General features: G+C 42.7%; 2 protein-coding genes across 2 annotated transcripts; both read right to left on the reverse strand.

The window, feature by feature from the left end:
- Positions 1-1,374: 1,374 nt before the first annotated feature.
- On the reverse strand, positions 1,375-6,853 carry LOC124070846 (heterogeneous nuclear ribonucleoprotein A/B-like). Its single transcript, XM_046411125.1, has 9 exons — positions 6,707-6,853; positions 5,244-5,432; positions 4,647-4,815; positions 4,173-4,331; positions 3,501-3,632; positions 3,016-3,115; positions 2,528-2,674; positions 2,212-2,302; positions 1,375-1,730 (listed from the first exon to the last, which is right to left on the reverse strand). Exons 2-8 carry the CDS (start codon positions 5,408-5,410, stop codon positions 2,232-2,234), a joined length of 945 nt encoding a protein of 314 aa, XP_046267081.1. The 5' UTR covers positions 5,411-5,432; positions 6,707-6,853; the 3' UTR covers positions 1,375-1,730; positions 2,212-2,231.
- A 2,894-nt stretch (positions 6,854-9,747) lies between these two features.
- Positions 9,748-12,692, reverse strand: btg4 (B-cell translocation gene 4). Its single transcript, XM_046411090.1, has 4 exons — positions 12,160-12,692; positions 11,365-11,502; positions 10,660-10,930; positions 9,748-10,316 (listed from the first exon to the last, which is right to left on the reverse strand). Exons 1-4 carry the CDS (start codon positions 12,330-12,332, stop codon positions 10,104-10,106), a joined length of 795 nt encoding a protein of 264 aa, XP_046267046.1. The 5' UTR covers positions 12,333-12,692; the 3' UTR covers positions 9,748-10,103.
- Positions 12,693-13,363: the final 671 nt, after the last annotated feature.

A 13,363-nucleotide genomic window follows, 5' to 3' on the forward strand; every position in this document is an offset into this window, starting at 1 on the left:
GCCGCTACGGTCGGTTTATAAGGACAGGAAGACAGGATTCAAAGCCGTGTCCTTTGATGATCCGGATCAAAGGAATTCGCACTTGACGCCGCAGCAGTGGGCGTGGCCCATCACGCGAACGACTTCCGGTGAGTGCGACGTCTTTCCGGTGCGCGCAGGGGGCGCACAGGTGGCGCCCAGACCAGATCTGAAACTGATCAAATATGTTGCTACAACAGCAGCTGGAGCCCGAGTCGAATCAAATAATATCCAATCACGATCCTTCTTTAACCTCAACAAGCAGTTTAATAAGCCGAGAGAAGAGCGGGACGGCTTAACTTTCAGGAGAGTCTGAAAGTCCTGCTGAAGTTCATTTTGGAGAGCAATTAGGAGCTCATGTAGAAACACTTTCCCATTATTTCCGACTGTCGTTGTCACTGAGTCAGTGCTGACAGAAACGCAACTCGTCCCACTTTCTCAGTGCGAGATACTGGCTGCGTACTGTCTGCGTGTCACCGCCGGGTGGCGCTGCACCTTAATCCACATTCACCAAAATATCCGCTTTCACATACACTAAACATACTGGTGACACACAAGGGGAAAAAAATAACCCATTTGGACTGAGGAACAAAAAAAATAAGCCACGCATTTGCATGTTTTTGTGAGAAGTAGCAACGCATACAACAAACATAGTCAAATTTGACCAATTCCACATTAAAGAGACTTTTTGTGAGTTTTGAGAGTTTTATGTGCAAAAATCTTGTCCTCATGTGCTTCAAAGTGCTGAGACTGAATAATATTGAAAAGCTACCGTTTTCTATTTTTCAGGACTTCATCTCCAATTCACAGTTAAGCACAGAAATATAACAGATCATTACCAATCATAAAGTCAATAGCTAATAAATTGCCAGACACTAACTAAGGAGACTCCAGTCACCTGAAGCCCGAGCTTCTTAAAACCAAAAACAGCCTGGTTAGCATTTAGAAAAGGTCTGTAAATTTAACTGAAGTCTGCTTAAGCGTGGTGTAAATATTACATCTCACACATCTCTTTGCTACCTGCTCCATTCAGGAGGTGCTGGATGAAAGAAGCTTGCAGGCAGCCTTTGCAGTTTTCAGTTTCAACTGGTTAAAAACAGTTTTCTGGGACTCTGCATAATATGGTGAAAAATACCACATGGGTGATCTGAGGACGTGTGAAACAACTCTTGAGCTAAACAGATAAACTTTGAAATTAAATTTAACATCCATCGTTATTACAGATCCTTAATTATTGGCTATAAAATAAGAGAAATCCAAATTAAATTTGACAACTAAATTTTAATCCTTAACGGATTCAACAATGTTTTAATCTTACACTCAAGAACCCGGAAACATCAGAACCAAAAAAAAAAGTTACTGAAAACAGTTTTTATTTGTCAAAAAAGCTCCTTTACAGCGCCAAGATTTTCACCCTGTAAAGCCAGCAAACATGTAAAATACAAGCCTTACAATACATTAGAATCAAAACAGGTACCAAAAAGTACAGTAAAAATTACACTTCCATTGATGGAAATGTGGAGGGAAAGAAAAAAAAAAAAAAGAACACCAAAGGGAACATAAAACCTAAAAATGATAGGATTAAAAAAAAAAGAAAAAAAAAAGAAAAATTACATTTCGGATGTTTTCTGTACAAATGGTCTGTCATAAAAGAGGTTGAGTCATGCCCAGTGTGTCCGTCCAGCTGTTGATCTCACTGTGTCACTGGAGTCCTGAGGGATGACAACATTTTCTTCAGATCATTTGATCAACAACATTCTCTTCAAGATGGAAGCCTTTCCAAATAAAATATTAGCCATCGTCTACACTTGATTCATTAAGTCCGCCAGGGATCCTCTTTAGCATCCTTCTACTGTCAATACCAACCACTTAAAATAACCATAAAGTGCAATCTAAAATTTTTGGTTTGCAATTCTGAAAAAGAAAAATAATTTCTTTTCAAAAAGTGCTTTTAGTACAAAATACTACAGGCAAGAACTGGTCTACAACATAAGAGATACAGAAAGACCAGAACAACGCAGGAGCTGATCCTCTTCCCGAAGAGAGATGGCCGAATGGACTGCAGCAGTGGTCACAAACCTTCGAGCACCGCGGGTGCACAAAGCTTTGTCTGCTCTGAGACTGTCAAATTTTCCATGCAAGTAAAGCCAAAATAGCCTTAAAAAGGGGGACTCATTAGAGCCGAGGGCCTACCTTGCACTACCACGTGATCATCAGTACGGCTTGTAGCCGGTCTGGTGTCCCCCTCGTCTTGGTGTTTTCCCGTAGCTGGCATTGCCCTGGTCTGTGGGGTAGAGAGGGTAGACCGGTCAGACCCGCAGACAGTCCCTCAGCATGCAGCAAAGACAGCACCATCCTATCTGTTCACTGGGGAAACTAACTTAACATTTGGGGACATGAGCTTGTTCACTTCATTCCCTACACAGACATAATCTCTTTCAAACAGTGTTGAGATTCTGACAGACAGACAGACAGACAACCGTACATGAAGGTTTGTCTGTGTACTCACTGTAATCATATCCAGGACCGTATCCGTAGTAACCAGAAGAGTAGTCATAGTTTCCATAGCCTCCATATCCGCCGTAGCCATAGCCTTGATTACCGTATCCCTGGTTCCAGTAGTTTCCGTAGCCCTGATTCCACCCCTGGCCCTGACCTGAGACACAAAGTGCAGATTTCCCATTGAGGCCTCAGTGTCAGCCTGAAAACGACTTCTTCTGTCAATGATAAACAAAATGCTTCCAAAAAAAAAGTCGCCATGAGAGACATTTCAGAGCATTTGCCAACGGTTGACATCTGATTGGTTCCATTCATGTTGGACCTTTAAATTCAGGTGTCAGACAACAACTGAACGCCAACACGTGGAAAAAAGATTAAATCAAACTTTCAGGCTCAAAGCTGTACAATGGAATGCAAGCTGTCGCCCCTTTATGCTACACACACAGTGCTACTGGATCAGGACTGAGAAAAGCAGCAGAGATGGTGCAGATGCCTCACCCCCACGACCCCTGCCTCCCCGGTTTCCGTAACCGCCACGTCCCGCTCCATACTGCTGCTGCTGGTACACCTCCTTCGGCTGGGCGATCTTCAGCTCGCACTTTGGACGAGACACAAACACACATTTTATTACCAGACTTTACAGAGGTGGAAAAAGCAGCGAAATGCCTGAATATTTTCAGAATAAAATTACATAAACAGTTTAAAAGCCCTAAAAACACATTCCGTCATGGCTTTACTTGTGGACAGAATTTCTGTAAAAATAAATCCCAGCCCCATTCTACAGTCAATACACTGCATTTTTCCACCGCTTAAATTTTCTACTTGTCATTATGTTTTTCATAATGAAGTCTGTCTGTGGAGGGAGCGATATGCAAACAATCAGATCCATCAGTAAGAGACCAGGGTCACACTGCAGCATCCTGCACAACATCGCCGTCACAGTCCCAGATCGCCCGACTCTGCTGGAATAAATGTGAGCGTACCCTGCCGCCCTGGATGTTGTGGTATTTCTTCTCCAGACACTTCTTGACACTAGCTTCTTCTTTGTACGTGATGAAGATGAAACCCCTCCTTTTCTTCGATTTGGGGTCAATGGGAAGCTCGATGGTTTCGATCTGGAGGGAGAAAAAGTAGATACGTCCATGTTACAAAGTTTTAGAAAAATAAGTTTCTACACTGATGAAATATCAGATATTCACTCGGCGTGTTTTCTACTGGTTGTCCTACTGAGAAACCAAAACCAGTCTGACTGCTGCCTGGAGTTTTGCAAAGTGTCCTCCATAAATCAAAGTCACATATTTTGGTTCAACTCACCAAAAGTCTGGTTTACATGACTGTAACATTTGAAACAATTATTATTCTGTGTGCCACTGTCATTTTAAATGACAAATAAAACAGACTCTCAGAACAACAAAGAACAGATGTGTCTGAGTGACCAACAGAACTTTTGATAAAAGAAGCTGGTTTCAGTAGGTGGCCTGTCCTCTGACGAACCTGCAGTGATGCATCTACCAGCCACTTCTACACTAGTATCATTTAAGCATTAGCTTAAATAAGGATTAGGCTCAGGGATTAGACCAGTTAAATGGGGTTGTGTGGCAGTCGCAGGAGCAAAACTGAATAAACCATCCATCCATCCATCTAGTAAAACTGACCTCTCCAAAGGCCCCAAAGTATTCCCTGATGGTGTCCTCAGTGGCCTCAGGGTTCAACCCCCCGACAAAGATCTTCTTGACAGGCTCCTTCTTCATGGCCATGGCCCTCTTGGGGTCGATCGGACGACCGTCCAGTCTGTGTTCCTTCTGTTCCAGCACCTGCAGGCATACAAGGGTTATCATAGTTGGAATTATGGGCTGTCAAAAACCTTAAAAAAGAAAAACTCCCTACATCATGCAACATTACATGTAATTAAGTGACTCTTCAGAGTTGTGGCAACATTTGGCCCAATTACTGAAGAGCAGCATGCAGCGCAAACCTTTCTGGTGCATACAGAGGGCCAAATCACCCAAACAAACAACTAATAAACATCCAGGTGCTGATTACATCACGGTTCAACTCACTCCACTTGTATTGACTGATTTAAGCAGTGATGCATGTCAAACAGTTGCCAAGTAATCAAAGCGAAAGACCTTGTCCACACTGGAGGCGTCCTTGAAGAGAACGAAGCCAAAGCCTCGGGACCGGCCCGTGCTGGAGTCCATCTTGATGGTACAGTCCGAGACCTCACCAAACTTACTGAAGTAATCCTTCAGGTCCTTTTTACTCGTGTCCCAGCTGAGGCCGCCCACGAACATTTTCCTGCAAACACAGTGAGAAACTTTGCTGTTTAGTTCTTTTAGACCAGTTGTTGAACAGGTAGTTTTAGTTGATCCAAAAAGTCTATCCTTTTACACCCATAGAAGACATTATGTAAACCAAATACTAGGCCCTGTGCAGCACAATCAAAAAAGTCTGGTCTGGAGGACATAAATATCATTCTGTGATTTGTTATCACACACTTAAGTCATTTTACCCCGTGTCACTAAAAAGTCTTCCCTTCTCTGCGCTTGACATCTTTGGTTTGGCTTGCATGGTAAGTCTGCTTTCAAGCCTATATGAACCTGGCATCCTATATTTTATTCAGGCCCAAGCAAAAGCATGTATTGTTTCATTACATTTTCACTGAAAATGAAAAAGTGATCGTACATATTGAGGGTGCCAGGTCTGAGGGGAAACCAAACACTCACCCTGCATCCTCTTCTCCTTTACTGGCATCAATTTTGCCTCCATCTGTGCCACTGTCCTGGCTATCCTCTCCAACCATAAGCTCCTGTTCGGCTCCATTCTGGTCATCCTCTCCCTCGTTGCCGTTCTGGTCTGATGTCTCCATGAGGAGAGTCTCAGCATCTGCCATTCTGAAGGTGGGCTCTGAGAGACTGAGACAGGACAGGACAGGACAAACGCTAGGAATCTCCTTTCATATACTTGGAAGTGCAGATTGCAAACACAGCACAAACAAGTTATTTCAGAAAAGAAGAAGAAGAATCAGCTTTATTGACAGTATATATATTTTTACATACACACACTGAATTCGTCTTCTGCATTTGACCCATCCTTAGTTGAACACGCACATGCGACACCCGGCAAATTACATGCAGTGAAACACACACGGGAGCAGTGGGCAGCATCAAGCGCCCGGGGAGGATATTGAACCGGTGACCCTCCGATCACAAGCCGCTTCTCCAACCCCTAGGCCACGGCTGCCCCCAAAGAGTTGAGGGGGCATCCGGATTTGAACCGGAGACCTCTTGATCTAGGACAGTGTACGGTGTGGTTAACAACTGCCTTGTGGTTAAATGGCTTGCAACGATTCAGTATTAACACAAGATTGTGACATTTAAAGTACTTAATGTCATTTCCACCAAATTATTTTATTAATTCATGTGCTACTGCCAAAGGAACTGACACCAGAGAGTAGCTGCAAAGCCGTTAACCAAAACTTTCATCATTTATTAAATCAAGAGGGAGCGAAAACAACCAAATTACCTTATTGAACGCTTTTTGACTTAAACTCGACAATGACAACACTCAGTGGAGGATAATGTAAAGTCACACGAGCTGAGGCCGTTTCAGTGCTAACAAATCGTTCTGCAACTAGTTAAGTTTACATCGTTTTTAACGTAACATATCCTTCATAATGCTGTCATACAGTTTGTTTGGCCGTGGCAGTGGGTAATATACACAGCTGCGTGCTTTGCTTACGTGAACAGTAAGACTTTGTTAGCCAAGCAATGAACCGGCGTGACTCTCAGTGTTCAGTTTTCAAGCGGACCGCGCTTTGCTTGGTTGCCGCTCGGGACAGAGTGCAGGCCCGGCTAGCAAGGACCGATCTGAACCGAAATCAAATAAACAGCCAAATTCAAGCAGGCACAGCAAATCAAATCCGAACAAATGCGAGAAATCACGAGGGTTCAATTTCTACATAACTGGAGTAACGGACCACTCACTCACCGCAATAACGGCGTTAACGTATTTAGCACAACTGTGGCTAACAAATAGCTAGCTACATTTCCTGCTAACACGAAAACAGACAACAGATAAAGGCAGGGCGATGGCTGATGCCACCGTGAATTGAACCGGTGCGTAAAACTAAAGTTCCTGATGTATAAATAAATTCAGAAATAAAAAAACAACAAGAACGTTTTCTTACTTTAAGTGAGAAATAACAGAGACGCCGAATCGCTGCTCAAAATGGACACTCCAAATTCGCCGCTAACTCGTGGCAACATATATATGACCGGATGTGACCAAGCGCCAGGGTACGTTGCAGTGAAAAAGCCTGTGATTGGACAAACCGATCATTTGTTCGAATAAAGACGTGACATTATTGGCTGATTGGACTGATGAGAAACAAATACAACAGCTAAATGTTCTTCCTGCTTCCTGTGCTCTCACGGCTCCTGGCAAAGATATTTCGGTCTAAATGGAGTGGCAATGGCTAACCTATTTTTACGTGCATTTATTTTACTTGGTGAACACGAAAGTGTCTCTGAAGTAGCTTTAAATAGAATGAAATGTTACTTACTACGGGGTTTCATCTTTCCGCGTGGTTTCTGTTTCAGAAACTTTTAACAGTGCTGATGGTGCCCATAGCCCGATACTTGGACACTGAAAATAATGTCAGATTTTATTTTAAGATGTTTTTACTGTTTACAGTTGTAATGATAATAATATAATGTTTATATACAAGTGAGTTGTTTTCAATAGAAAAAAAAGAGGGAAAGGTTCAATAGCCCTCCATTATTGTTGGCACTTCTACCAATTCTACCAGTGATTTAAAGCCCTCATTACAGCTTTATGCATTCCCTCAACTTTTATTGATTTTTGGTTCTTTTCACCTTTCATTCTACCACCAAGTAAAGCGTCTGAGAGTAAAGCATCTGAGAGTATTCTCAATCTCACACCACCTCATCAGGAGTTCGTTCTGTTCTATTGACCATGTGAAGTTACACAGGGATACTTTTGACAACATTTATTATAAAGGCACATTCAAATAGACCCAGAATGTTGTTGCTAAAAATAAATGCAGAGAGGGTAGAAAAAGTAGCTGTGACAAGTGGTATGCAAATGTGAGATGAGTCCACATGAATCCAGTTGTTGAGCATCATGCCCTGTTGGACAACATGGTTTTTGTGTGACTTGAAAATTTCACACACTCAGATGTGAAGTTACACTCAGAGATCATGAACTTCGCCTGTTGTAACATATTTATCACACAAACCACTTTACTGCATTCCAGTGATTTATGTATGCATACATTCTCACATTTTTAATTTTAATAAGGTTTCATTTTTATGATATTTAATTTTTGCTTACCTATTTTTTGGTAGCAGGGACATAAAAAATTTCACTGCACATTGTACCGTGTATGATTGTGTATGTGACAAATAAACCTATCTGGTATCTTGCTTTACTACAGTGTCTGAGCAGGCATAAAGTCAGAGTAAGTGTCATATGGATGGAGGTTTAAACTCACTTGCATTACATTAAGTCACATCAGGCCTATGGAGCTGTGGCAAAAAAGCATTAAAAAACTTGAGACAAGACACATGAAATCCTGACAGGCCTTGTGATGAGCTGTGCATTTTAAAATATTTGCTTCCCATAAACAAGTTTATAGCCTGAGTATCTTCATTATTTCAGCTATAAATTTCAATTTTGTGAAGCATTTTTCTTGAGCCTTTGGTATGAAAACAGGCAAAATGTCATCATCACTCAAATGAAAGCAGTTTTTCCGTGGCTCAGGAGGACTTTTTAAGGTTTGAGAAAATAATGTCAGGGCTAAATTGGCTAAAAGTCAGACTTTCTCAGCATCTGCAATGAGTTTTTAGTTTAATTTTACATCAGTGTCCCTCACAAGTCTTCAGACTTGTTCGAAGTGCAACCCCCAATCACTGCAGTACAGTACAGCATACGGGACAGTGCACTCAGATTTAAAACCCTGAGTGCAATACAATATCTGGGTCTGTGACACAGACGAGGCCGCACCAGATATTGTGTGGCTGAAATGAATACGTATGGTAAAACACGTGAGAGTGCTGTGGTCACGCGAAAAACAGCAAAACTGCCAAGTGCTCTGAATGCTTCACCACGGCAACATCAACTCTGCCTGCCAGCCAGGGGCAAGTCGAGGCATGACCTGTATGGACACACACACACGCACACACACGCAGTGAAGTCGTCGTTGTGGAGACAGTTGTGTTTCTCCAGCAGTGGTCACTTCTAAACAGAGCGGTGAAAAATGCAGCGACTGCAGGTAGGATCACAACACTCATCCGTGCACACACAGAACTGAATTTAGGCATTGCTGCTGTTTACAAATGTTTCTCAGCTTGCAGTTGGGGACAGAAGAGTTTACTGCATGAAGAGCCCTGAGATGTTTGGATGTTGAAGCAGTCAGGAGCAGCCGATCAGAGTTCTGCTTTACGAGGGTCTGGGCGAAATGAAGTTTTAAAACAGGAATAAATGCCTGAAAATCACTGAAGAAGGGCTGCCCCAGTCGCTGGTAAATTTTTTCAGTCATTTTATTCTATCCTGTTATTTTTGACTAACATTGTCTGGTTTATGTGCAGGAACTTCCCCCAGGGACTCAGAACCTTTGGAGGAACTTGGGGAAACCAAGCAAATCTTATTTCTTAAAATGTTGAGCTCCTTTAAGGAAATTTCTGAAAGTGATTCTCTTTTTTGTAGGGGTCTTTTTAAACTATATTTTGCAAAAAGCTTCTCCTTACACCGGCTTGAAGAGCTCCAGACTGTCAGCATAGTTTCAGGTTAAATCCTTCGTGCAAAACCAACTGATCTCAAGTCAGTGTGTCAGCTGCAGTGTTGCGGTGACTGCAGTTGGGGTTGCTGTGTAGGCAGTGTTGTTAGCTGATTGTTCTTACACACCAATCACTAACTACACTACCAGTACAACCACCGCCACGCACAGCCGTCAGCCACATTCTGATGCCTGTTTGACAACAAAACACTGAAAAGCCCCACCTGCTCATCTCACAGACTTCATGTTGACATTTTACACAAAAATGATCCCTCAAGAGAGCAGCATTTTGTATTCATTTTGTCTTAACTCACAGTCCTGTATACAGACTTAAGGCTCCATCTGTTTTGTTTTCGGGTAAGGAAGTTTACTGGTTACAATGATATCCTGAGGTCATTAAAAACCAAAGCATGAAATGAAAGAGGAAACACTTTCAAAATGACCAGCAGAGCTGACACGGACGCATTTATTTCTTTTCAATGACTGTTCAATGTTACTTTATTCACACTTACTTTAATTTTAGTTTAAAAACACATTTAGAAGGCAGAATTACTTAAAATACTTCAATATTTCAAAGTTTAAAAACATGCTTAAACAGCATTATTTTAAGTCATTGACATTATAAATCATGCACGAATAATAAACTCTTATCCTTTACAGACACAAATTGTCCTGAAACTTTTTTCCCCCCCACCACAAACAGGGTCCATGGCGCTTTGAGCCGCCATCATGGCTGCCTACCCTGCGGTAACCTGATAGTAGTTCGGGGTTGAAGGACCAGCTTGCGCTAGGATCGGGATTTGCTAACCCAGTGGTACTTGTCAACACGAGGCCCAGTGAAGGTGAATGTGGGTCGATAGGACTTGAAGCCTTTTTGGCTGGAGAACTGAGAGGTCGGACCTCCACCTGAAGGAGCGTGAGGTGGGAATGGATCCCCAGCAAAGGCCTTGCGCTTCTCCCTGAGCCAGGTCTGAGGGGCGCCTGGAGAAAACTCACTGAACTGAGGGAGAAGCAGAGGGCAGAGGAGCAGGCATGAAAAGGTTTGTCTGGTTTAACTGGTAAAATGTAAGATTTGTCATTTTCAGCGTTTATTAGAGGCCTGAAGGTGAAGCTGTTGTGTCACTGGTGACCTGCAAATTCTGACCAACATTAAAGAGCTTAATACTCAAACCCATCGCCAAACAAGGAACAGTTGGATAATTATGAGAAACTCCAAGTTGTCCAATGCCAACATTTTAAAAATGATTTCTACAATATCTGAACATGGCAACTACAGAGTTAAGACCACAGAGAGCAATCGGGGGTCAGAGTTAATAAAAACATCCTTCATGTAGCCAACCTACCCGGTAGACGCTGTTGGGGTTGCTGACGGTTGGGATGGTTTTGGGCTCAGGGTTTGTGGGCGGGATTGGAACAGGACAGAGAGCTGATAGGCTACTGCTACTCATGCTGCTGTCTGCTCCCCCCTCCTCCTCTTCGTCTGAAGAGCTTCCTGACTGGACATCAAGGCTCGCCCGCTCCACCGCATCATGGATGCGGCGGGAAAATTCCCCATCTCCACGCCGACAGCTGTCCACCACGGAGACGCAAAATGGAGCGCTGTGTTCGCCGTACCTACAAGGCGGAATTAAACCAATCAGGAAAAGAAAACTAATCTAAACACAAACTGAAATGTAAAATAATTAGAAAACAAAAGTTGTGTGCTGGAACTATTTCTTGGCCTGGTGCAATGATCCTCAAATTTTGTCAACGTCAAGCTAAACTGAGCGCCTGCTGCTTTGGCTTCCTATAAACTAAAGCATGCAGAGATGACTGCTAAAAAGTTTCAGTTGATGGGAATTTAAAGTAACAGTTAAATATTTGAGAAATATGCTTTTGTTCCAAAGCCAAAGCAAAATTCTCCAATTTAAATGAGCTTTTAATGCAGATTAAAAGGAAGTCTGTCAAAAAATATTTACTTTAAATCAGCCGCAGTTTTGAGGCGTAACAATCCTGACAAACAGCCACTTCTGTGACCCCGATAAGATCACCTCATTCAGAGGCCTGACCTGCAGGACACCTCTCCAGGGTCGACCCACACTGTTAGCTCCTGGGGAAGGCCAAGATCCTCGTAGCGCACCGCGCTCTGCTCGCAGGCCTGCTGCAGCACCGGGTCCTGCAGCCGCACGCGGTTCATCCGCAGACACCTGAAACACACAGCACGACATATTAGATCAGGACCTCTTTGAGGTATCTGTGAGATACTTCAGTCTCAGCCCCAAGTGAAATTTCATTTGAGCTCAGCCACAAGAAACTAGAATCATCAGCAACATGTGCATATGAGAACCCACCTGTCAATCACTCAGTTTTCATTGGAACTACTCTACCTTTAATGAGGAAACAGTCCCTGTGAAAAACTGTTCAGAGGATTATTCACATTAACAATAATACCACAGTTAAAGTACATTTTTACAGAATATGAGGCAAACTCTTTTAGCACGTGTGTGTTACAGGGACTGTTTTAGCACAAGGTGTGTTCACAGTGAGGCTTGGACTGAAGGGAGGTGTTCTTAAAGTCAGAGGGTTGAGACCAAATGCAGCGATCCTCTGGAACACTCAGTTCACTGACAAAATGTACTTTAATTTCAACATTAACTAGCAAGCGTGCAGTGAATTGAACAAACGGTGCATTTTATTACTCTTGACTTCACTTTATGTGGTATTGCTACAGACTTCATGTCCCACATTTGTATCAGTTTGGCAGCCACCATAGTGGAGAGCAAGCAAAGCACCACCGCTGAATCCTCCAAACTGGATCTTTTTAAAAACAACAAGAATTACAAACAAACTGAAGGTTCACTGACCTGTAGGCCTGTCCTTTGGTCGGTGCGTTCGGGTGCCAGTGGTTCTTGTAATTCTCAAACAGAACTGAGGTGAGGGCGGCGGCAAAGCGCTCCCTGCCTTCGTTATCCAGACAGCCATACCGCTTCACCAGCCGAGCCACAAAGAACACAGCAGCAGCAATCTCCTCCTTCATGGCCACACACACACACACACACGACTTTCTAAACTCTGGCTTAATGAACAAAAACTCAACCCTGCACTGTTAAAAACCTCTACTGAGAATAAAACACACGTAGGCTGATCCTACTTTCATAGAAAACAAACAAACAAGCAAACAAACAAAAAAAAAGACATAAAACTGACAGGACGAGCTGGAGGCCAGACAACTTAAGCAAACATATTTGCTGCTGGAGCTCTAGGGAGAACTCAGCTTTGGTTTCTAAGGCTGCCACAACAATAAAAAACAAAAGTTTGATGTGTAAATGTGTGTAAGAGGCAGCAGCTTGTTCAATAGCACAAACCTCACGTACATCACATACTAAAAGAAGTTTAATGAAACCAGCTGTGTGACAAGCTTGTCACACACCTGAAGCTGGTTGATTTAATGACTCTCTGTGTGTGTTTGTGTGTAATTGATGCTTACGCCAAAGTAAAAAATAACTTCAGGACTTCAGGTTTAGAAAATAAATTATTAACTCACCCCATCTCTGCAGCAGTTCAGTGGTGAAAGTATCAGAATGTCAAAAAAGTTAAACACTTACAAAATTCTGTTACAGAGTCAGTTCACTTGATTGCAATTTGTATGAAATGTCTATAAAATACAGGCAACATACAGCATATTACTGGTGGTTGGTTCGTTTCTAAGTGTGTGCATTTGATTTGAGAGAAAGTAAAACCTGCTAGATTTTAATGACAGAGTCATCAGTAACCAAACTAAATGAACTCTCTGTGGAAAATAACACCATTATATTGTAGTTTTTTATACTAATTGTGTATGTTTGGGCGCCACCTCCTGCTTGTTTATTTTTGCACATGAAAGACCACAACGGGGCTGTTTTGTGTGATACTTAGTGGCCCCCAGGTTCTCAATATGTCAGCTAAACGACACTCAACTCCACAATGTGGATACGAACGAGTGGCAAAGACACACACTGGAAGGAAAACGAGTCAACTCATCAGGTCAGCTCAGTGGCAAACTGCCCTCCCTTTGCGCCTGTTGATGGG

This window comes from Scatophagus argus, chromosome 14, assembly GCF_020382885.2.
Source record: "Scatophagus argus isolate fScaArg1 chromosome 14, fScaArg1.pri, whole genome shotgun sequence".
Lineage (NCBI taxonomy): Eukaryota > Metazoa > Chordata > Actinopteri > Scatophagidae > Scatophagus > Scatophagus argus.